Source organism: Hemicordylus capensis, chromosome 6, assembly GCF_027244095.1.
Source record: "Hemicordylus capensis ecotype Gifberg chromosome 6, rHemCap1.1.pri, whole genome shotgun sequence".
Classification (NCBI taxonomy): Eukaryota; Metazoa; Chordata; class Lepidosauria; order Squamata; family Cordylidae; genus Hemicordylus; species Hemicordylus capensis.
In genome coordinates, this window is record NC_069662.1 from 132,184,747 (window position 1) to 132,211,024 (window position 26,278).

At 41.8% G+C, this 26,278-nt stretch overlaps 1 protein-coding gene across 1 annotated transcript in view; it reads left to right on the forward strand.

Annotated features, from left to right (window-relative positions):
• The first annotated feature begins 627 nt into the window (after positions 1-627).
• HEPACAM2 (HEPACAM family member 2) overlaps positions 628-26,278 on the forward strand; it is a 62,679-nt gene continuing 37,028 nt past the window's right edge. Inside the window, exons 1-3 of the mRNA XM_053258817.1 lie at positions 628-796; positions 13,557-13,907; positions 17,151-17,435. Coding sequence (XP_053114792.1) covers positions 736-796; positions 13,557-13,907; positions 17,151-17,435 — 697 coding nt within the window. The 5' untranslated portion in view covers positions 628-735. The remainder of the gene's footprint in view (positions 797-13,556; positions 13,908-17,150; positions 17,436-26,278) is intronic.

The window sequence follows — 26,278 nt, forward strand, 5'->3', positions numbered from 1 at the left end:
ATTTGCCAAGGCCCCAAGACAACTAAAGGATCTATCAACAGGACCACTGTTTTCACTTTGTACTGAATATGTGAGAAGGTCAGAAGCAACATGAGGGTATTTTCACTTTTCAGCCCACCACCACACCAGGTTACGTGGACTATTTCTAAGAGCTCCCAAAATCTTGGAGCCAGTATTGAAATTAAACCAACATTTGTTAAAGAGAAATATTTGTTTTATATTAAATTTATGTGGCTTTTTAAAAATGACAGACTTATTATAGGGAATAATGGTGTCCTGCCATTTATAAAATGAATTAACTAAAAAACCTTTTCCATGTCTAACTCTGTGATCATGTATAACTCAATGTTGTGTTTTTCTGTGTAGCGGTTTAACTGTATACTGTATTAAGGTGAATCTAACCTGTATATGCTCTAGGCTCATTTATTTTTTATCAGTGCTGAGTGATTCATACTGTACGCCCCATTTATCATGCTCTATATTTGCTGTGCATATACTGGAGCAGAGAATTATGATAGGGTCATAGGCAATGAAGATGTTGAATACTAATCCAACAGGTGTTCCCACTCCCTGTGTCTTTTGTATACACATATTCAAATCATCTAAGGCAAGACAGGGTAGGGGCTGTTAACTCACTGCTGATTTCCCTAGCAAATAAACCCACAGCTGCTGGCCCAAGCTCTGACTGCACACCAGAAAGAAGGGAGTATTATTTGCCTGGGAAAGGATGCTTTCATGGAGCCCTTTAGCACCACATTTTATGACTTGCAATGCAAAATCTATGTTCTTCTTTTAGGTAAGATACTGGGTGCCTTATTGTGCTTTTCTGATATTTCCTTCAGCTACTAGGTTGTTGAGATGCTTTAACTTGAGAAACTTTGTGGACAGAAAAAGTGGGAGGAAATCAATATAGTAAATGCAGTGGGTAGAGTTGGTGTTTTGCTTATCACAAAATGTGGGACAACTTTAGTATCTTTAGTCATTTAATTATGTATATTAATGTATAATGCAGGGTTAAAATAGTAGTATGAATGTTCTTGCAACTTAGAAAGTTAATTGTGCAAATGAATGTCTTAGTCTTGCCTGAATAACACAATATTCTAAGATGACCCTTCTTCTAAATGAAAATAATAGGAGTTTTATAATGAAGTTGTTTCCCATAAAGCACCACAGAGAGCAATAAGATCTTCAGTGAGATGTATAAGTTTTCCCATTGGTAGCATATCTTATAAGGATTAAGGATGAACCTTTTGAAATTTTCAGTCCTTCTACATGAGAAAAAAATCATGTTCCATGTACTTATTTTATACACTGTGATTAGCTGGGCATTGGAGGAAGCCCACTGACAAACTTACCATAGAGGTATGTCACCATTGACATACTGATTTTATACATTTAGTAGTAGTAGTAGTACAGTAGTAGTAGTATTTATATACCACTTTTGAGCAGAAAAAAAGTTCCCGGTGCTTGATAAAATGAGAAAATTCCCTTCTGTCGCAAAGGAACTCAAAACCATTTTTTAAAAGGTACCCCTTTACCCAATTAGCAGGGGTGATACCTCCCCTTGTCTTTCTATTATAAACCTGCCATGGAATGAAATTTTATTACTTTGGGGTGCCAAGCTGGCTCTTATATGTGGGGGCCAGCTACTATGTACAATAGATACAGTGATCACCATACATGGAACTCCAATATCAATACCTACTGTATATACCTCAGAATAATCAATGTGTGAGAGCAATTTCTGATGGTATTCAGTTGGCTTCAATCACTTTTGGACTAAATTGGCATGAACGTAAAATCTACTTTTAGCTACATTGATGTCTATTCCTCATTGTATCCCTCTTTAGCAACATTCACAAAACACCTTGGTATTAGCTCAGCGCTCAGAGGTTCAGTTTTTTCAATTGTTTGATGTGCAGAGGATTGACGACACACCAGCAGACAAAGTACCCCTCAATCTGTCTCCAGGTCTCCAAAAAGGGTGAAGACAGAAATACTATAAAAACTCGCAGCAGCTTACTTCTGGCTTCACGGCTGAAAGGACACACATGCATAGTAGCTAAATGAACACTTAGTAGTAATAATAATAAACTGTATTTGTTAGCCACCCCATACCAAACTGTTCCCTGGGCTGCTCACAACACAGCATTAAAACATGAAATAAAAACACACAACACATTAAATCATAACAGACCAAATAAGAAAAAAAATACAAAATACAATACAAAACAATTTAAAAACTCATTTAAAATAAGTTAAAAATTAGATTTGAGAGTCAAAATTTAGTATGTCAACTTAGCACCTCATGGTCAAGTGCCTAAGACAGGAAGAGGCTCAAAGGTAGAAGAAGATCACTCCTTAATCCAAATCCAAAGATTCCACAGACCAGAGGGGGGAGTAAACCTATTCCTCTCACTTCAAGCAGCACAGCCTCCCCTCATCTCAGACACCTCGGTGTAGGATTCTTTGTTAACTTGGTCCATTCAGAGAAAGCAAATGGCACAGGACAAAACTGACAAACCAGCATTTTATTTGCTAGTATGCACCTTTCAGCCACAAAGCCATACTTGCAGCATAGCTAAATAATATGCCATGTGTGCCCATTCTGTGGTTTATGTCTTTACCCAGGGTTGCACTAAACTGAGCCTTGCATACTTCTGATGTGCCAAGGCTCCTTGCCCTCTGAACCCCTCAGTCCCAGGATGATGCCTTATCCCTTGGCAAATGCTGTCCCAGCTAATTTTCAGCAATGCATGCAAGGTCATTCACCCTGAATTCAAATGGTATGTTTAGGAGCACAAGAATTATATCAAATCCCTTGAACCCAGTGTGCAGATCAGATGGTGTAGTGGTGGAAAGAAGCTGCGAGCCACTCTTTGAGAATCGATGAGATACAGAAGAAGTATCTTGGTGCAAAAGTTGGAATCGGAATCTTGAATTGTGCTCAGAATGCTAAATATAGACATGCAGTTGCGCCAGTGCCAGGAAGCAGAGTTTCTAAGCAGTTGCCATTAGCCTCCCCTTCAGTGCATGTAGTCTAATCTTGAGTTTATGACGGTGTGAATTAGACAGGGTGTGAATTAGACAGGGTCATTTTAATTCAGCAGCGCTTTCATAGCAGATGTTTTAATATCCAGAGGCCGGTATTGCGTGAGTTAATTCCTGGCACTATAAACTCCTGGTGCTGTGCTGGTTTGGTGTGCCACTGTGGTTACTCTACGTACAGTGTGGTATTCTTGTGCAAGATGAGAGTAAAATGACAGTAGCATTCAAATGTGATGGCATTATACCCTACTCGGCTTGGATTTAAATCAACATAAAGGTATATAATAAAGGAGAATTAAAGCTGATTTCAGGATACGAATACGACAAATACGACAAACATTTATAAACCACTTTTCAACAAAAGTTCCCAAAGCAGTTTACATAGAAACAAACAAACAAATAAAATGGTTCCCTGTCCTCAAAGGGCTCACAAGCTAAAAAAGAAACATAAGATAGACACCAGCAGCAACAGCCACTGGAGGGATGCTGTGCTGGGGATGGATAGGGCCAGTTGCTCTCTCCCTGCTAAATAAATAGAATCACCACTTTAAAATGTTGCCTCTTTGTTCAGTTAGCAGGGGATTTCAGCATGATACTGTGGCATGTGCTGAAAGACCTTAAAATAAATAAAAAGGAAATATTACCATAGAGGTCTTGGTTTATGCATTACACCCAAATTATGTTGTCAATGTTTGTATTTAAACAAAAGCTGCTGGATGTTTCCAGTCAACAAAGGTGGTGTTGTGCTTACCAATACTTAAAGACAGATATAGAAGCAAAATACAGCCTCCGCTCCACTTGGAGGTCACTTTGGTAAAACCTGGGCTGTTTATATTCAATGCCGAGAGACTAACCTCAAGAGATCATTGGAACTAAGGAAGTGTGAGGTTTGTTTAGGAAGCTCACAATGTAGTTATCATCGCATTTCAGAAGTTTGTTGGTCTTTAAACTCGGTTTTTAAAATGCTTGGCTGATTAATCAAGAGTTCTTGATGAGGTCTCTTAAGTTGATATAATAATGTGTGTGAAACAAAAGGGAGCACATGTCTTTCCCTAAGCTCTTATGGCGTGCCCTTTATAATGCCCCTATAAAGGTAAGCCGGTGTTATGATCCCTGTATTGCAGATAGAATGGGGCTGAGTCTGATAAATGGTGGCTTGTTTTACCCCAGTGTTCTTTATTGTAAGGCCAGGGGGGCAGTGGTGGCTCCAGTCAACCCAAAGTGTGGCTCCCTGACTAATTATTTATTGGGCCTGTGCAAAGATTCATCTGAAGCTGAATACTCTACACCAGTAGTTCCCAACCTGGGGCTTCTGGTTATTGCTGAACTACAACTCCCACCATCCCCAGCTACAATTTATTATAGCTGAGGATTAGGGGAGTTGTATTTAAGCAACATCTGGAGGACGCCAGGTTGGCAACCACTGCTCTACACAATCCCTTTGGCACCATGTGGAGGCCACCGTTCCCACCATGCACTGCTGCACTTTGCCCACTCCTGGGAGGGCCTTTTAAAAGGGAAACAGAGTTCTTTTGAGACCCTGCACCATCTTGGAAGGTGTGCACAGGGTGCTGGGAAGTCTAGCCCTTCCCATTACTTTCCTGCTAGAGCTCAAGGAGGACTCTGCTTCTCTTAAAGGGCCCTCGGCACCGACAAAAGCACAGTAATGTGTGAAGATCAGCACACTGGGAAGTGGCTACCACATTATTAGACTGGCCTCTGCGTGAAAAATAGTGAAGATTACGGAGTTATACTAGCCAGTGAGTACATAGCTGAGCTGAGATTCAAAATGGGGATGGTGAGCTCCTCTTTCATGCTGTTGTTATAAACGCTGTTCAACACCAGATTTGCAGAAGATGCACATAGAAAACCTCTTAGTGCATAGAAGAACCCTATAGAGCAACACAGATGTCCCCTCTTCTCAGCCAGAAGGAGTGTTGCAGCAAGGAAAAAGCAGCCTTCTTAAGTGAGGGGTAACACATGTGGCCATGTTTAAGAAATCTACCAACATTTCATTTTGGGATAGAAGCTACTTACTTTTAAGGCTAGTCTCTGTCCCACTTTGACATCTGGTGTCTAGCTCTGATGTGGTCCATATCATCATCACTGAAGTTTCCTAAACAATAGCACTCGCAATTAAGATAAACTTCCAAGAAATGAACTTCTTAAATCAAGCTCCTATGCATGTTCAAATAATCTTGTAAGACTTTAGATCTGAGCTGACAACATCTAGTTTATTCCTTTAACAATGAACCAATAAGGAAGTGCCTATGTTAATATTTCAAGAATAGAATTATAACTGAGGATATAACAACAGCCCTGCTGGATCAGGCCCAAAGCCCATCTAGTCCAGTGTCCTTTCACACATTGGCCTACCTGGTGCCACTGGGAAGTCCACAGGCAAGAGCTGATGACATGCCTTCTCTCCTGCTGTTACTCCCCTGCAACTGGTATTCAGAGGCATCATACCTCTGAAGCTGGAGGTGTCCTATAGCCCTCAGACTAGTAGCCACTGATAGACTCTCCTCCATAATTTATCCAAACCGCTCTTAAAGCAATCCAGGTTGTTGGCTGTCACGACATCTTGTGGCAGAAAATCCCACAAGTTGATTATGCATTGTGTAAAAAAGTACTTCCTTTTGTTGGTCCTTAATTGTGGTGTCCCTTTTTCCTCCAGGAACCTGGGACTCAGCTCCCAGAATCCCTGGTGGGAAAAGACACTCTATGGGAGTACCTCCCATCACTATGTCCTCCTTTTCCACCTCGCCATTCTCCACAACAAAACAAAGAAAAACCTGAGGGAAGGTGACAGCAGCAAAAGAGGTGGCAGGCACTCCCACAGATGCTTCTCCTACCAGAGATCCTGAGCAGGTGTAGGGTACAAAAATCTACAGTGGCAAGATGCCACAAATTGGCATGTTCATCAGAAATACATCATGAAAACTAGAATGTGCAAGACGCTAGGTAAATCAAAACATTCTTATTTTTATTATTAGGTTAAGATTTTTACCCTTCTTCCCAGCATAGCTTCCTAGCTATTCGCAAGGTTAGTCTGAACATATTATGCAGGAGCCACAAAAAATCTAACCATGTTACCCTAAAACAGGGGTTCTCAAACTTGAGCCCACAAATGTTGTTGGACTACAGTGGCACAGCAGGGAAATGCTTGACTAACAAACAGAAGGTTGCCGGTTCGAATCCCTGCTGGTATGTTTCCCAGACTATGGAAAACACCTATATTGGGCAGCAGCAATATCGGGAGGTGCTGAAAGGCAGCATCTCATCCTGCGCGGGAGATGGCAATGGTAAACCCCTCCTGTAGTCTACCAAAGACAACCACAGAGCTCTGTGGGCGCTAGGAGTTGAAATTGACTTGACGGCACACTTTACCTTTTACACCTAGAAACGGGTCCAAAAACGGGCTGCTTCCAGACATACACTCATTTAAGAGGGAGAGAGGGAGCTGGAAGGAGTTCTCCCACTCTGTTCCAGTCAACTGTTCATTCCTCCACGCAGCAGCAGAAGCTGCTTTAAGGTAAAATGAGGGAACTGCCTCCCTCCACCACAGCCCTCCCAGTCTCTGCTGCAGCTAGCCGCCCCATTCTGCCGGCATTTCAGTGTAGAAGGGGGGACTTGCCTCTCATCCCCTGCTTCTTGCAGCCACTGCAGCAGCATTTAAAATTAAAGGGGGAGCTTCATCCTCGCCACCCCTTCCCTCCTCGCTGCGGTGGGGGTGGAAAATCCTTGGTCACCTACCGGCAGCAAAAGGCTTAATCTGCCCCTGGTCATAATCTGCAAGATGGGATAGAAGATAGAACTTCCTGTTCTGGACAAGGTTACACTCCCCCAGAAAAAAACAGGTTCATAGCTTGGGAATGATCTTGGACCCGGGACTCACCCTGGTGTCTCGGGTTGAGGCTGTGGCCAGGAGCTCTTTTTACCAGCTACCATTGATTCAACAACTCCGCCCATTCCTTGAGGAGAATGACCTGAAAACAGTGGTACACCAGCTGGTAACCTCCTCCAGGCTGGACTACTGCAATGTGCTCTATGTGTCTTTGTACATAGTTCAGAAACTGCCAGCCTGGCCATTCACATTAACTTCAGTTAGTTCAAAATACGGCAGCCAGTTTGGTTTCTGGGGTATCCCAGAGAGACCACCCTTGGGTTGGTGGTATGCTCCCTGTGGCTATAGGAGGATTAACTTCCTTGGAGCCTTTCAGGAGAGCATTAAAGATCAACCTTTTTAGCTTGGCTTTTAATAATTAATTTTAATTTTAATCTGGTTTCAATGTTTGTTTTTAATTGTTATATGCTGTGTTTTTTATTTTAATGTAAACTGCCCTGAACCACTTTAGGAAGGGTGGTATATAGAGTGAGTGAGTGAGTGAATAGGAAGAAAGCTGGTCTTGTGGTAGCAAGAATGAATTGTCCCCTTTGCTAAGCAGGATCCACCCTGGTTTGCATTTGAATAGGAGACAAGTGTGAGCACTGTTAAGATATTCCCCTCAGGAGATGGGACCACTCTGAGAAAAGCACCTGCCAGTTTGCATGAAAAAGGTTCCAAGTTCCCTTCCTAGTATCTCCAAGATAGGGCTGAGAGAGACTCTGCCTGAAACCTTGGAGAAGTCACTACCAGTCGGGGTAGACAATGCTGAGTTAGATGGGCCAATGGTCTGACTCAGTATAAGGTGGCTTCCTCTGTAATAGACAAAACAAGAGCGCTTTGTTTTACATCAGCAACTTCCCTAATTCCCATTTCCTTCTGGCCTTGCAAGTTCTTCCAGTACGATTACATCTGAATAAATCATCAGACCATTTTAAGAGAAAACAACATTACACCCCCTGGAGGCAACTTCACCCTTCCTGACAGTGAAAACAAAAGGGTTCCTTTTTAATCATTCGTTGCTTGGATGTATTTCATGGCTGTAACCAGGACAGGTTTAAAAAACATGAGGTGCTACGCAAAACCTTATGTTATGGTTGTAAATGTGCATGTCCCATAAAACACAGCTCCTGTATTATCTACTTCACAAGAAGCAGGTATCTCTCTCTCACACACACACACACACACAAAGAGTACCTACCTACAAATCTTACTGTGATGGGTGTGGCCAAGAAGCATGTGGCTGTTCTCTCTCTCTCTTATACCACTATGTTAATTTCTTCCACAGCTAAGAGAATGACACTATGGAAGGAGAAAAAACTTGCATTGACACAATGTCCTGAGAGTCAGCGTGGTGTAGTGGTTAGAGCACTCCCAAACCTGGAGCCTCCAGATGTTACTGAACTACAGCTCCCATCATCCCCAACCACAATAAATTGTAGCTGGGGCTGATGGGAGTTGTAGTTTAGCAACATCTGGAGGCTCCCAGATTGGGAACCACTGGGTTAGAGTGTCAGATTAAGTCGATACACTTAGATTCAAAATCTCCACTCAGCCATGAAACTCACTGGGTGACCTTGAATCAGTCACTCTCTCTCAGCCTGACCTACCTTACAGGGTTGTTGTGAGGATAAAATGTGAGGATTATTTGTGTTGCCCTGAGTTTCTTGGAAGGAGAGCAGTATGAAAATGTAATAAATAAATACTTTTCTCGTTTCCATGTGATAGGTGCCATTTGCAGAGCATGAACACAGTATGACTAGGGCACAGAATTGGGGTGTGTGTTTGGGGGAATCTATCTCAATGACAGATCCCTTTTATTTATTTGTATTTATTTATTTATATCTGTGTAAACCGCTTTGGGAACTTTTGTTGAGAATCTGTATATAAATATTCATCGTATTTTCAATGATGCTCTGTCCTATTTGCTTAGAGTTGGTTACCCCTGTAGGAAACAGACCCACCAGCCAGATCCTGTGGGAGGAATTATCGCTGAGTCACCCCTCCCTGTTACCTGGCGAGCTGACTGGGTTTAGAATTAATTAAAAAGAAAAGAAGAATCTCTGGTAGTTGTCTCGCTGCCACCAAGAGCTCCTTGGTTAACAGAGTTACCTCTGACAGGAATAGGAATGCTAAAACTTCCTGTCCCTTTACTGTTCTAGCAAGCAAATATAAAAATGTGGTGCCATTTATATATGCTTAAGTGGAGAAGTAGCAGGTTTTGCTATCCTGTTTGAGGGCATGTGGACTAGAGGCTTCCCTCCTCCTCTCCCAGAGTCAGTCAGACACTCTGAGAGGGCTTGCAAAAACAAAGTAATCTATTTATTATTATTTTAAGAAAAAGTTCAGGATTTCACGCATAACTGTTGCAAATAATATTAGCTTAGTGGTTACGAGGTGTTTTTCAAAATGCCCAGATGTTCTCAGGCGGCACTTAAAGTAATCAGTTCCTAGATTAGGGTTGGAGATCGGTAGTTACAAGCAGATACTTAGCAACACACACAAAAGAAAATAACTTCTAACACAAGTCTTACTAATACACTTGCTCCTAATTCTAAGCTTCCGAAGCCAGATGCCTTGGCTTCCTTTCCTTGGACCTCACCAGGGAGTTATTCGGACATGGCTTCATGCTGTGGGGTAAATGTTGAGTGAAGACACTTCGAATCAGACTTGCGGCATTGAGGGAAGGAGCGCTTCCCCTCTGCTCTCGGGTTTTGTTTTGATGCAAGTTCACATAGTGTTTTCATTCTAGCCGGGGGGGGGGCGGGGGGTGGTACTAAAGAGCTACGTCTGCATTTGTAAAAAGAGTATCCCTCTTATCATGCTAATGATTCTATGTCAGTGCCTCTCCCTATTTGCTCTGGCATTTTCAGAAAAAGGTACTTAAAACCAGCATTTTAAAAACCAGGAAATACCTCAAGATAAGCTAGAACTCGCAAGACAAAGTCCGATTTGTGTGTGGAGTGGGTCCAAGGATCTCGAAGGGACTTTGGGGTAAGTTTGGCTAGTGTGTGAACACACACACTCTCTCCCGGAGGAGATTTGGGGTAGAAGCCCTGTCTGTAAAGCCTCCTGGACTTAGAGGTGAGACCAACTCCCTGCAATCCCTGATCCCCAGAGATTTGCAAAACGCAAGTCCTGCAAGGATTTGGCAAGTCTCCATTGCTCCTTCCTCACCTGGGCACACCCCTTCTTCTTCCCAGGAGCCCCTTAGCCCTGCCCAACTGGTTAACAGATTGGGTCATGACCTAGGGTCTCCAGTCCAATCAAGGTCAACTTCTTTTTTTTCAGTTAACTCTATCAGTGCTGGCTGGCTGCCCACTACAACCCCATAAGCAGCAGTGCTGAATGTATGGCTAGCTCAAAATGCTGGAGCCCCACTAGACGTACATTTATGCATGCATGTATGCTCATGATGTTGCACTTTCACGTGTGATTACTGTGTTTCCCATCTCTATTCATGGCACTGGTCCCTTGCCATGTAATGAAAACATACACCACATTGTTAGTTTTGTGAAGGAACTAACTTCGAATCAGACCACCAGAGTGAAAAAAGAAATTTTATTTATTTATTTATTTATTTAATCTAAATTTAAATGCTTTTAGATCATCCTTACACAATAAGGGCACCCAATCTGACTGACAACAAAACAGTAGCATTATGTTTAACATTCTATATCTGGCTCTTTTTTGTGTCACTGTAACTGGCATTTTCTCAAAATGAGAATTGCAGTTAAAGATATGGTGTTCAACTGCTAATTTTCAGTATTAAAAACTTTGAAAATCTCTGCCTAGTCAAGACAGATTAGCTACAAGACCTGAGCTGTAGGTAATTCCTAATGAAAGTCTTACAAAACCCTAACTTCCTTGCAAACAAGGGAAGGTGAATATGCTTAGAGTAGTATTTACAGAGCAGAATCATTTTATTTTTATTTTTAAAACTACAGGTATTCTTAGTGCTTAAAATAGCACTATTACTCTTATTTTTAATTTAATGTATGGATGTGCTACATTCATGCAAATTATGTTTAAATATTAAATATCTATATCTAAAGTTGATATACTGGCGATGCAATGTGCATATTAACACTCCAGTTTCTCTTCACAAAGACTTTTTATTGCACAAAAGTTCCACAAAGGTTGGTACAAATCAATTAAAAACATTTCAGCATACACACCATCATCAGTTTACAATCAAACACAGAAAAAGACCTTTTCTGTTCCCCAGCTGTTAAATTCCTTAACCAGATAACATTCTGTTCCGTGACTGGCAGAGAGATAATGAGCAAAGAGAGAGGGAGGGGGAAAGAGAAGGAGTCACCTGATTTTTCTCACAGGCTAATGAATCTTATAGCATCAGTTAATGCTTCTCGAGCATAGCCATATGGTTTTATCTAAATATTGGTTTTATCTAAATATTAAACACACCCCTGTCATTACTTTTAGCTTGGGTGTATGACAATTGCTATAATTCCTGATCGGCAGATCAGGCACATCTCATCCATGATTGCTGGCCATGATTCATTCTCAGTGTATTTCCATTCTTCTTTCTAGCATTACTCTTTTTGGTCTCAGCTGAGGGTTGCTTCACATATCACCAAAAACACAAGTTCCCAATTGTCTATTGCATGTCTCCATAGCAAACACTTTAATGTGCAGAGGGGAGATGTGTGTCTGAAAATGTAGTAAATACAACTATATATTGTGTTGACATGTTATTCAAGGCAACACAGTTGGTTCTGAACCACCCGCACTGCTGCGAGCATCTAAACCAGCACCCATGGTGTTGCGGAACAGGGCTTATCCACTACTACTTCAAATTGTGCAATAACACTTCTGCAGCACTACGGCCATTATTTCCAATGGACATAGCACTTGGGAAGTGCTATTGCTCAGTTTGTAGTAGTAACAGATGAATCCTGTTCTACAACACCACAAGTGTTTCTTTCAACAAATACAGCAGCACAGGCACTTTAGAATCTACCACATTGCCTTGCACAACATGTCAGGCACTAGGCCTTTCACACAATCATTAGAATCAGGGTAACCTGGTTTGCAAGACTGTGTGAACTCATGAAAATCTCTCCAACCTAGGTTGCTCAAAACAGGGTAGCCTGGCGTTTGTACCCTCCTCTTAATCAAAGTAAGAGAAGAGGATATCTTTCCTACCTTGCTTTTCTGGTCACATGGATCCACTTACCTCTTCTATCCAGACATTGGGACTCAACAGGCTTGGAGCCGTCGCTACAGAGGCTGCCGTCCATAGATATACCACTCTGCAAAGCACACTCTATGATCCTGTAGTTGGAGCTGCTTCAGCAAGCCTAGGTCTACCTCCTGCTCCTTTGTGGCCAATCAGAGCTGCTGGTATAATAAGGTTTTCCAATCTACTGGCAGTGAAAAGCATGTTGGGAAGCCTTGGAGGACCACCAGCTACTGATTTCAACCATGGATGCCAGGCCCGGCTTAAATACATTTCTTGGATTTGCTGACCCAAAAAGAGGTTCTGCTTGTGTGCTGCTCATGCAGTAGGAGCAATCTAACCCTCTATTGTGTAATAATTGAATTGGTTACATATTCATGTATAAAGTAGCTGGGAGATTAAGGTTTTCATATTGGTGCATGTGTCTATCAGCGTAGGCATGCTCCATCTTCTATTTTGTTTTAGCCATACTCAGTTGTTCAGTTTCTCAAAAGCTAGGTCTTTCTGTTTCCTGCAGAAAACATGATAATTACACAGAATGCATTTTCTCCCTGAAGTGGCTTTCATTTTCTTCTTTGGCTGTAAGTAGACAATTTCAGTCAGCGATGCCGATAAAAGTGGTTAGAAATGATGGATTATACGATAATTTATACTCATTATTGTTAATGTTCCATCTGCATTCTTGCAACTGTAGGCTATAGAGTGCCATTTTTCTCTTTCCTATGTATTTTACAAAATATTATTTTTGAAATGTCTTTTTAACGAACCTCCTGTGTTTAATGAAATGAAACGGCATAGCTTTTAAAAATCTGAAATACATTTCTTTATGAAAAAAGTAAGGCAGAGGGCTAGAATTAGAGTAGGAAATGGTAACAAAGGGAAGGAGATTAAAAAACTATTTAAAACTGGCTGGCCCAGGCTCAGAGCATCTGCACCTCTAGTTCTCCCTTTTTCTCGCCCCCCTCCCTCTTTCTCTCCCACCTCCTCCACTGGCCAGCATGGCTGTTGCTTTCTCACCATCACCCCACTGGCTGGCCTGGCTGCCACTTTCTCCCCCCCCCGTTGCTTCCCCCCCCCCTGCTTGCCAGCCTGGGTGCCACTTTCTCTCTTCCCTCCCCACCCAACCAGCCACCTGGCCTGGCCGCCGCTTTCTCTCCCTGCCCACCAGCCTGGCCATTCACATTAACTTCTCCGTTGTCACTTTCCTCTCCTCCTCCCCTTGCCTGTGGAACTCTCGTGAGAGCTGTCACACATGGGATTAGCAACAGGTATGTCTAAGAGAATTTTATATACTTAAGGGTAGTCCCTGAATTTTTTTTTTTAATGCTATTACAATAGAGCCTCAAACAACCACTGTTCTCCACTTATTTGCATTTCAGATTTCATGTTTGCAATGTTTACGGCTACTTCTCCCTGCAGGTATGTCTTCTGCATTGAAGTTGACAGTACCATCACATACAATCCATGGCATTGAAGGACAGCCACTCAATCTCCCCGTTGACTATGATTTCAACATCACAGTTACTGACATCCAGATAATATGGATGTTTGAGAAGCCACAAACAACCCTCAAGTATCTGCTTATCTCTGTAAATCAGACAGTAATTCCAGACTTAGAATATAAGGACAAATTTACACTGAGGCCTCCAAATGCATCCCTGCTGATAAAAGCTTTACATATTAGTGATGAAGGCAATTATATTGTCAAGATCAATATCCATGGAAATGGGACAATATCAAAGAGTGAACAGATTCGAGTTACTTCTGATGGTAAGTAAGATTAATCTAATCTAATGTTCCACTTTGATGAAATTACTAGTTAATGTTCATTCTAGCAACAGATTTGAATCATACCTATTTTCTTTGTGGAAATAACTTCAGACCTGGGCCAGACCCATAGCTGCCACCACCCCATTTTTTTTCTATACCCCTACACCCCCACCCCCACCTTACACTGGCTAAGGGCCTGGCCTGGCCTGCACATGTATGTAGCAGAATCCATTCTGAAGATGATAGAGCAAACTATAGCACTTCAACTCCTAGTGGGGGATGTCAGTTTTTAATGTTTCTCACATACAAAAAAAACCCTCCTGCAAGTTTTTTTCTTCTTCTTTAAATTGGTAGCACATCAGTGGAAACAATTCTAGTTCAGCCTATATTTTGACGTTTGTATTCATTCATTCATTCATTTATTTGCAGGCAGTTTTCTATGTAGGGTGCATTCAAAAATGTGACACCCCCCACCTTCCCATTTGCAGTCTTGCGTAGTAGTTTACAGTTCATTCCGCCATCTCATGGCTCTATCATCTCATTCTCACTTCATTCTGCATGTGTGAATATGATGAATATGTATATATGGCTTTAACTTCAACAGATGTTCCCAAAGAGGATTACATAGATATAAATAAATAAATAAAATGGATCCCTGCTCCCAAAGGGCTCACAGTCTAAAAAGGAAACACAAGATAGACACCAGCAGCAACAGCCACTGGAGAGATGCTGTGCTGGGGATGGATAGAGCCAGTTGCTCTCCCCCTGTTGAACAAAGAGAATCATCACTTTTAAAAGGTGCCTAGTAGACAAAGACTCAGTGACAGTTATTTCATGGTTATAATATAACAGCATCATAATATTAATTATGATTTATAATATTAGATGTATAGTTCTAATATTTTAATGTTGGGTTTAAAATGATTTTAATGTTAATGTTTTTAATGTTTAAATGATCTTAACTGTTTAATTGATGTTTAAATGTTTTTAACTGTAAACCACCCAGAGACGCAGGTTGTGGGCAGTATAAAAATATGCTAAATAAATAAATACAGGTTGAGTATCCCTAATCCGGACATCTAAAACCCAAAATGCTCCAAAATCCGGAAACATCATTGCGTTGAAAATTTTCTCACAATTAGTTTTCATTACATTTACAGCTACCTGTAGTTATCATAAATCCAATGCTTATTTGTTTTTTTTACTTTAAATAAAATCTTAAAAAATAAAATACAGTGTGCAGTAACCTTTCGTGTTTAGACTTGGATTCCATGCCCAAGATATCTCAGTACAAGTATGCAAATATTCCAAAATCTGGAAAAGTCCAAAATCCGGAACACTTCTGGTCCCAAGCAGTTCGGATAAGGGATACTCAATCTGTAATATCAAATGCACATACTAGATTAGCACCTTCTTAATTCTAGTCTTAGTTTTGCATAGAAATTGCAGACAGTATAAACCAGCAAGAGCTATCAAGTTTCTGAAGTTTTTTTTTAACTAAATCAACAAAGTATTTTAGCTTTTAAGCAATACATAGATCAAATTTAAACACATTTGTATATTTTACCAAAACATCAACATAGCCTTTTACAGGACATTGCTAATTTCTCTTAATATAAGACAGCTTTAGTTTATTAAACTCTGTTATCATTCATCATTAGAATATTTCCTTTTCCATCATTTTTTAGAATCTTGAATATAGAGCATTCTCTGTTACTGTAAATCACCAGGGCCAAAATGGCTTCCAAAATGGACAAGTTAAAATTTCATCAGGGTAATTGGAAAGATCTAGATTGAGTCCCACAAGGGGAATCATGCATTAAAGTAATGTTGCTTGCAAAAAATCTCTTACTGGATCAGGAACCACATAAGAAAGAAGTCCTATTCAGACATTATGTTCTATGTGTGTATAAGTGTCCATAACAGGTCTGCATTTTCTCTCTCTTTTTTTGTGAATGACTGTAGAGTCATTAAAGTTAATTTGAGTACTGCCCCCTTCAAATATAGGCTGCAGATAGGAAGTTTACAACTGTACATGCACTGAAGATAATCTGTTAATAACTGTACATGTGTACAGATCTGTTCATACATATACGGTATACAGACTGAACCTATGTTGAATGTAATTATAGGACTAGAAGGGTCAACAAATGTGCTTGCTTATGCTGGATCTTTGTAGCCAACATTCAGGGCTGCTCACAGGTTTCCTCATACTAGACCAAAACAAGACAACTTCTAGTTTTAACTCTCATCCCTACCACGAAAGTGATGTATAATGCCAAAGCTGACTGTGCTAACCTTTTCTTTGGCAGCTATGGACCAGTAGAAAAAAAATACCAAAGAAAAATACCACCCAATGAATAAAGCGTGAACAAATTAAAAAAACAACAACAATGTAACCAATATAAATGTCCAGTATCACTTCAGTAATCACTTCATTGACAAGGTTTCGCGATATATCCTCATTTCACAGTAAGCTTCATCAGAAGTACATGAACAATTATCAAACTCCCCTGGAGGAATTTAAGAATTTTGGGAAATAATTCACACTCCTTTGGAGAAATTGGAGAAATGCATTTGGAGGAAGCAACAAAGAATTCCACACACCAGAGAGAAATGATGTATATTTAGTAGCTGTGAAGTTTATCATGATTGTATTATATAATTGTTTACATAAACAATTATATAATACAATCGTGATGAAGCTTAATGAAGTGATATTTGACATTTATATTGGTTACAATTGTTCTTTGTATTTTTGTTCACGCTTTATTCATTGGGTGGTATTTTTCTTTGCTATCTTGAGTTAGTACTACTCTCCCCTTATATATTTTTTTCTGATGGAACAGTAGAGAGCTGATCCTGTGGCAGCAAGTACAAACTATCCCCTTTCCTAAGTAGGATTTGCCTTAGTTTGCATTTGGATAGGTGACTACATGTGAGCGCTGTCTATTGAAAGATATTCCCCTTAGGGAATGGGGCCATAGCTCAGCAGTGGAGCAACTGCTTGCATGCAGAAGGTCCTATGTTCAATCCCTGGCATCTCCAGGTAGGGCTGGGAAAGACTCCTGTCTGAAATGTTGCCGAGTGTAGACAATGTTGAGCTAGATGGAAGAATGGTCTGGCTTGGTATGTTGGCAGCCTCCTATGTTCCATGCACAGCTCAATGAACTGCAGATGACCAGCTCTATTGAAAGAACAAGAATATCTTGGTCATAACTTCTCACATCTTTTCTATTGCAGTCCCTGTTGTAAAGCCAACAATATACACTGAACCCTCTTTTGGAGTTGCAGAATACAGGGGGAACATTACTTTGAAGTGTACTGTGGGAAGTGGCACACGGGTGGCTTACCAGTGGATGAAAAATGGAAAGCCCATTGAAGCCAGCACTAACTACTCCTTCTCTGCAAACAAAGACACAATGTCAATTGTCCCAGTTGTCAAAGAAGCCATTGGGAACTACAGCTGTGTAGCATCCAATCCCATCAGTGCCATGGAGAGTGACAAAATCATGCCAACTATCTATTGTGAGTAGTTGGAATATGTATAATATCTGTCGTGGGTATTCGCTGATTTGAAGGAACAAGAGAGAGCAAGTAGAAAAAAATAAATCATGGAGGGTGACTTGTAACTTCTTGGCACCAAGCAGAAGTTTCTGATTGCCTTCTGTTAGCTGGAAGCCCTATAATGACAGAAGGCCTCCTTCAGATAAGGCTATGGAAAAATGAAGAAACTGCCCAGAATAGATGGAACACCTGTGTTTCACCTACCCTTTGCCCATGCAGTTACCTTTAATAAGCAGATCTGGACTTTAATTTAGGTGGACAGTTTTAGGGCTGTTTTTAAAAATATATAGGGCAGGGGAGGGCTGCTTTTCTTTATTTTTAAGGGAATGTTGCCCATAGTATGGAACCGGGATTCCATGGGCACCATGGCAGCTTCCCTCCCATCAGGGATTAGCCATGCTGGGCACCATCCTGAAGGTCCATGGCTAGCCCCCAAGAGGGTTATAGGCAGTGTTCCCTGTAACAGGAAAATCCAGATGATGTTGACTTCAACTCCCAGCAACCCAAGCCAAAGACCATTGCAGCTGGGGATGCTGGGAGTTTTAGTCAAACACATCTGGGATTCTTGGTTACAGGGAACACTGGTTATGGGTGTGCCAGGGGAGGCAGCACTGCCACAAGTCTGTTGCACCAGTGCTGCCTCCCCTTACCGGTGTTGGATATTCTCTGTGGTGAGAGAATTCCTTTCTCATTATAGCAGAGTGCACAGAGGCATGACACAGCGGTTTAGTTTAGTTAAGCATGCGTGTATCCTGAGAGTAAAGTAACTTGGAGCCAATTCATAGTTTCAAATCAATATGAAAGGCATTTATTAAGGAACTCCATTCTAGATAGGAAAGTGAGGATTTAGGATCTCTAATCTATCTATCTATCTGGATGCAGATGGATTCTGCATCCTCTCTGCACATATGGTGCAGGGAGAGAAACTTGCCATGTTGCAAGGTAGACGGCCAGGTAAGAAGAGAGAGAGAAGGAAGGAAGTTGAATCCCCTAAGATTAGCAATCTACATTTCAAAGGGATAGCATCAGAGCAGTGGAGAAGGGATGACAAATGTCTTGACCCTCTAGCCCTCTGACTTACTAGTCTGTCCTCCACTGTCTGAGGCAAAGAGACAGCGCAAAGTCCTTTAACTTTCCAACACCCCCTCTCGATGTCTCGTGACTCAGCTCACAAGATTCATTTTCTCTCTCAGCTTTTCAAAGCAGGGTCTTGGTAGTGGCTTAGTGAGTATGTCTGCAAGCATTTCATTTGTCGGGCAGTAGATCAGCTTGATTAGTCCATCTTTCTGCAGACTTCTCACTACATGGTACTTCATATCAATATGTTTGGTACTCCTCTTTACATCTTCTTGTTTGGAGAGTTGAATGCAGCTTTGGTTGTCTTCATACACTGGTATGGGCTGTGGTACCTCTGTACCTAGGTCCTTCAGTAGTTGACACAGCCATTGTATCTCGTGACAGCCCTGTGCAGCTGATACATATTCCGCTTCAGTGGTTGATGATGCTACTATGTCTTGCTTTCTGCTTGACCAGCTTATCGCTCCATCTCCATAGAAAATTATGTATCCACTGGTGGATTTCCTATCTGTTATATCTCCACCCCAGTCTGCATCTACATATGCTTCTAGTTTTGGTTGACTGTTAGCTGGCAACTTGAGCTTAAAGTGTGCAGTACTCTTTAGGTACCTAACAAGTCTTTTAATTGCATTCCAATCCTTGACTGTTGGTGATGCAGTCTTTCTGCAAAGTAAGACAACTGCTGTACTAATATCTGGCCTAGTGAGTGTTAATATATAAAAGCTTACCCAATGCTTCACAATATCTATGGTTGTCAGATAGTGGCTCAGTTTGATCTTCTTGCTTTATGTAGTTCACTTCCATTGGAGTTGGTGTAGGATTTGCATTTTCCAGTCTGAGCAAGTTTATCAAGTCTTTGATTTTCTGTTCTTGGTTGATCAGGAAACTTCCATCTTTCTCTCTTTGTTCTTGAATGCCCAAATAGTGTGCAATGTTGCCAAGTTGCTTGACTTCCACTTCTCTGTTCAGATGATGCATTATTTCCTTGCTGTCATCTGGATTTTCATAGGCAAGAATCAAATCATCAACATACACCAAAATGTAAGTCTACTTGCCATCTATGCATCTCGTGTATAGACAGGGATCCGCGTTGCTTCTTTTGAAGTTTGCTTGAAGCAGCATATCATTCAGTTTTATGTTCCATGCTCTGGCAGCATGCAAGAATGCAGTTTTCACGTCTAGGTGTTCAACATACATTCCTTTGCTAGCAGCAATACTTAACAGAGTCTTTACTGTGGTATGCTTAACCACTGGTTCAAAGGTTTCATCATAATCTTCTGATTGTGGTAGCCGGGATATTTCCTCCCATAATGAAGGTTCTAGTTGTTCCGCCGTTCTTGCGAGGTAGGACAGCCTCGGAGCTGGTACACCTCTGTTTGAGCGCATTGATCGCCTCACCTCACCCTCTGTGTTCTCTTCCATTACCTCAGGTGCGTCTGGTGGATCGCTGGGGGTCTCTGTGTCGAGTGTGGTTGGTTCTGGATCTGCTGTCTCCTCCTCCTCAATTCCTCTGAGATCAGGAAGCATAATCCAGTCATCAGGGTGCTTGGTCTGGTTGCTTGCTTCGGTATAGGCCCCCTCTGAAGGTGTAGCTCTTTCATTCTCATCAAAACACACTGCTCTGCTTATGGTTATCCTGTTGGTGTCAGGATCCAGAATTCTGTAGGCTTTGGATTGTGCTGCGTAGCCTACAAAAATCCCTTTTGTGGCCCTAGCCCCTAACTTAGTCCTTTTTTCCTTTGGGATGTATGAGTAAGCCGTGCTTCCAAAGACACGCAGGTGCGTCATTGACAGCTTATGACCATGCCAAAGTTCATATGGTGTTGTTCCTATAGGCTTTGTGTGCATTCTGTTTTGTATGTATGTAGCAGTCATGATGCCTTCTCCCTAGAATTTCTGTGGGAGGTGTGCGTCAGCAAGCATGCATCTTACCATGTCCAGTAGAGTTCTGTTCTTTGACACTTCATTCTGTGATGCGTTGGAAGCTGCCGTGGTTTGATGCACGATTCCATGTTCTCTCAGGAACTGCTGTGTGGCGCTGGACATATATTCTCCTCCATTGTCTGTGCGTAGGATCTTTGGCTTCCAGCCAAATTTGTTGCTTGCCATCGCCACATATTCCTTTAATTTCTCCAGCATTTCTGATTTTTCCTTCAGTAGAAATACACACATGTATCATGAGAAATCATCTGTTATTGTTAGAAAATATTTTTGATTACCTATGGTTGCTGGTAGTGGTCCAGATATATCGCTGTGGATCAGGTCCAAGGGTTTTTCCGTCTTCCTTTCACTCTGCTTTGGAAATGGCCTGTTTACTGCTTTGAACTCGAGACAAGAAACACAGTTAGTTACAATGTCACATGGTACAAAATCAATGCCATTAGCTAATCCCTTTTCCTTCATGTTCTGGATTGATTAAAAACTCCTGTGTCCTAGCCTTCTATGCCACAGTTGCGAGCAGTGTTCATGCAGGCATGACTTGGCAAGGTTCACTTCATTAGGCTTGTATGCCTCAGGTTGTGGTCTTTCTCTGTCTGTAGAGTGCTCTTCCACACAATAAAGACCTTGGGATTCAGAGCCTACAAGGCAAACTTCTCCATTCTGGGTAACAACACATTGTCCATTTTTAATATACAGTTCACAGCCTTGCTTTTCTAGCTTGGAAATTGAAATAAAGGAGCTTGAGAAGTCAGGGATATACAAAACATCTATAAGAAAAAATGATTTAACAGATCCATCCAGCAATTTGCAATACAAAACTCCTTCGCCTTTCTTCTTGGCTTTAATTGTAGTATTATTGCCCAAATAAACAGTCTCTTCAGGAATATCAAACAGTTCAGTATAGAAACTTAGATTTTTAGAGATATGCACAGACGACGCAGAATCCAAAATGAACTTTTCATCACCTTGTATTAGATTAACATTATAATTTCTGTTTAAATATCTTCCTGTATTAAAATGATCCACATTTCTTTCAGTAGAATCAGTCCTTCTTGTCTGATTAGAGTCCTTTGTTTGATTCTTGGGACAGTTCGCCACCCTGTGGCCAAATTCGTTACATAGAAAACATCTAAAGGCTTTATTCCCAGTTCGCCTCATTTCAGCACTGGCGGTCATGTGACCTCTCTCTCTGGGCTGAGTTTCTTTGGCGGCAAAGTAATCAGATCTCTTTGTATGTAAATGTGAGGGGCCCATGCGGTTTCCTCTTGCAGCATTCCCTCCCCATCTCGGGTTACATCTGGAATGATCAATTGTTGCTTTAAGAGCAAAGTTACTTGGCAATTCACTTTCACAGCGTGAATTCAAAATTCTCCTTCTGCTTGTTTCAGAACACAATGTTTCCACAGCCTTTTCAAAGCTTAGATTGGTGTGGGTTTCCAATTGGCTGATTATACTGCTATAGCTGGGGGGCATGCTTAGGAACAGAGATTCCAGCTTCTGACTCTCTGTAAACTCCTCCCCTGCCTCTCTAAATTGAAAAAAGAAATCTTCCAAAAATCCCACAAAAGCAGATCTTGCATTTTCTTTCGTAAAATTAAAGGTGTATGCCCACCCTTTTTTCATATGCAAGGAATCTAGCTTGCTTAGCATTTCCTTTGAGGTTCCAAGATTACATATACAAAAAGATTTTTACTCACAGAAGCTGTAATCAAAGCTTGCGATTTTGCATCTTTGATGAGCCAATTTTGCCTGGCAGTCTTTTCATCATTTGTGGATCCTTCTGGCAGGGGGGTCCTCTTCAGTAACGTTATGTAGTCCTTCTGCTTTCAGTGGAATCCTCAGTCTGGTTTTCCATTCCAAATAGTTGTCTGCATCCAGGATAGTCAGCCTGAGTTTTCCTTCTAGGTATGTAGCCATCCTCACCAGCTCCAAAAGGCAGTTTTTGTAGATTAGCAACTCAAAGTGTCCACGCTAGATCTCAATGGATCTCTTGGAACAAACCTAACTCTCTAGTTGCAGCACACGCAGCTCAAAATACTGGGCCCCCATAACCTGTTGGATATTCTCTGTGGTGAGAGAATTCCTTTCTCATTATAGCAGAGTGCACAGAGGCATGACACAGCGGTTTAGTTTAGTTAAGCATGTGTGTATCCTGAGAGTAAAGTAACTTGGAGCCAATTCATAGTTTCAAATCAATATGAAAGGCATTTATTAAGGAACTCCATTCTAGATAGGAAAGTGAGGATTTAGGATCTCTAATCTATCTATCTATCTGGATGCAGATGGATTCTGCATCCTCTCTGCACATATGGTGCAGGGAGAGAAACTTGCCATGTTGCAAGGTAGACGGCCAGGTAAGAAGAGAGAGAGAAGGAAGGAAGTTGAATCCCCTAAGATTAGCAATCTACATTTCAAAGGGATAGCATCAGAGCAGTGGAGAAGGGATGACAAATGTCTTGACCCTCTAGCCCTCTGACTTACTAGTCTGTCCTCCACTGTCTGAGGCAAAGAGACAGCGCAAAGTCCTTTAACTTCCAACAACCGGGCTATTTGCAGATGGGGAGGGAGATGGAGGATGGCAGCTGCAGCAGAGACTTCCTCCCAGCCCCCTGAAAAGACTTGGGGGTCTCTGGGAGGAAAGCCCATCCACCAAGGAGGTGCTTCTACCAGGAGATTTGACGATGGTGGGGTCCTTTCTCCCCCCCTCTAAGGGTGAAGAAGAGTTCCTGCCATTCTACCGCCACCTCCACATGCCCCCATTCACTGGGGAAACTGAGAATAGCCACTTCCTGCCACTGCTGAGTCCCTTCCGCATTCACTGGTTGCTTGGCAGGTACATACTGGGGAGCACACCATCGAGGGAGTCAATGCTGCATCAGTGCTGTTGCTATGGCAGTAGCATCTATGTGGAAGAGTCCTATCCAGTTCAGGACCACAGCAAGGAGGAGAGGTTTAGGCACCCTCCGCCACGACCACATTCCCAATCCTGATCCCCCACATAACAAAGAAAAATTTGTCAAGAGGCTCTTTAAAAGTTGACAGAGCTTCAGGGAGGCTCTTATTTTGACAGGAAGTGCATTCCAAACCTTCGGGGTGGCAGCAGAGAAGGCCTGTCCATGAGTAGACACCAGATGAGCCAATGGCAACAGCCATTGAACCTCTCTGGATTATCTTAATGGGCGGCAGGTTCATAGCGAAAAAGACATTAAAGCCGTGCACACGACCATCACTAACAGCCAGGGATGACACGGGAGGAAGGCAAGATTCCAGCTTACTTTCCCCCTGAGACGAGCGAAATCCATGTGTGGGATGCACTGCTCACACACCCACACAATCCGCACTGGCCCAACAGCGTGGATCTTTCAAGACCGGGAGAATGAATCTCAGCTTCCAGGAATCCCTAAATGGGGTGGGTGAGTCAGGCGGTCTAAGCACCCGACTCTAAGTGTGCTCGAGCTGCGTGCAGCCCAAGCACACACAACCCTGGTGCTGGCTAAAAGGCCGAGGTAACAAGCTGAGTTAGGTGGGGCAGCAGCACTGGGATCTGCTTCAATTCTGGTGCTGCGCACAAGGCTGCCCTAGCCTGGGTTAAGCTGCTTGTGAGAATAGCCTCATTCTCTTAAATACCCTGGGCCTAAACTGTTTAGGGCAGGGTTTCTTAACCTTGGGCCCCCAGATGTTGATGGACTACAACTCCCAGAATCCCCAGACATGGCCTTTGTGACTGGGGATTCTGGGAGTTGTAGTCCAACAACATCTGGGAGCCCACAGTTAAGAAACCCTGGTTTAGGGCTTTATTAAGTAATAACCAGCACTTTATGTTTTGCCCAGAAACGTACTGGTAGCTGGTGTACTTCTTTTATTATAGGAGAGATAAGGACCAACCTGGCTGCCACATTTTGCATCAATTTGCAGTTGAGGAGGGGAGAGCTGGTCTTAGGAGAGGAGAGCTGGTCTTGTGGTAGCAAGCATGACTTGTCCCCATAGCTAAGCAGGGTCTGCCCTGGTTGCATCTGAATGGGAGACTTGATGTGTGAGCACTGCAAGATATTCCCCTCAGGGGATGAAGCCACTTTGGGAAGAGCAGAAGGTTTCAAGTTCCCTCTCTGGCTTCTCCAAGATAAGGCTCAGAGAGATTCCTTCCTGCAACCTTGGAGAAGCCGCTTCTAGTCTGTAAAGACAATACTGAGCGAGATAGACCAATGGTCTGACTCAGTATATGGCAGTTTCCTATGTTCCTATGTTCCAGGCTACGTACAAAGGTAGCCTTACATTAGTCAAATCTGGAGGTTACCAGCATATGCACTGTTGATGTTATGACATATTTATATACTGCTTTTCCATAAGTGGTTTACATGGGAAAAGAAATAAGATGATTCCCTGACCCCAAAAGGGCTCCCAATCTTAAGTGAAACAAAAGGTAGACACCAGCAACAGCCAATGGAGGAGATGCTAAGTTGGTTGAATAGGGACAGTTGCTCTCACCATGCTAAAAATAAGAAAATTGTCACTTTTAAAAAGTTATTATTCGCTCAGTTCCCATTTAGTTTGGCTCAGCTTAGGTCATTTTGAAACTGCTTTGAAATCCAGTGTGGATCATTTCTGTTGTGACTGATGTACAGGGCCTATACAGAAATGGGCTTATACAGAAATAATTGATTGTATTCTGGTTTCACTTATATCTGCAATGTAAATACACAGGCTACCCAGGACCCAAGAAATGGTGTCCATTTGCCCAAATCCATGTGCCCAAGGAGGCTTTGAGCTTACATTTCTCAAAAGCACTTCTTTTAAAAAACAGTTTGAGGCATAGCATGAGTGTTTGCATTTCATAGAAACAAAAAAGTCAAAAATCCTACTGAGCATGTCCAAGTTCCTGGCTACACTGAAAGCAGGTCTTTGGATATTAGCCAAGTTCAATATAAATGAAAGAAAAATAAGGCCTAATGTTCATACAATAATCATTCTTTATTTCTAGAGCTCTCAGTAAATGGCAAACAGTCAATATAAGCAACTTACATGGTTGCCTAAATTTACACCAATGAAGTCATTGGGATTATCCATGCAGTGTAGACTGTTAAAGGTTTGCATAATCTGCATAGTTTGTTCACTGGAAACAAACTGATAAAAACTACACCAGTTCACGCTACATTAGGAATAGCAATAATTATATGCAGCAGTTTGGAGATGGGAAAAATTTGATGGATGGGATAAAAGGATATGAAAAATAAACTTTGTTTAACCAAGTTGTAAGCGAACCGGTTTACTTGAGCCACTCTTGAAAGAAACTTTGTTGACTCTGAAGGTGTTGGAAGCATATTTCAAAACAATATGACAAGAACTGATGAATTTATGCAAATATGCCTACAAAATGATGAAAGGTGAGGGGGGTGGGGAAAGGTAGACAAACTTTAAGCCGTGTAGTAGAAGAGCCTAAATCATGAGTCAACAAATGGGCATTCCATTTGCACATACATAAATCCAGTGAGTATCCAGAGTTTACATCCAAGTAACCATGTGGTTATCATCAGTTTCTTTTTCATGGGTCACATATGGACTTGAAGGTCCCTCAACTACAGACAATACAAGATATAAACAGAGAGGGACTTAACCCATAGCATTCACTAGTTGGCTGTGAGGTTGTGTGCAGTCCATAACGACTTTTCTTGTGGACATTTCCCTCATTCTTTTCCCATTTTCCTCAGTCTTCCACTCATATCATCACTTTATTTGCACTTGGTCTAGAGTCAACTTGCCTGCCATGATTGCCACTGCTGACAATCATG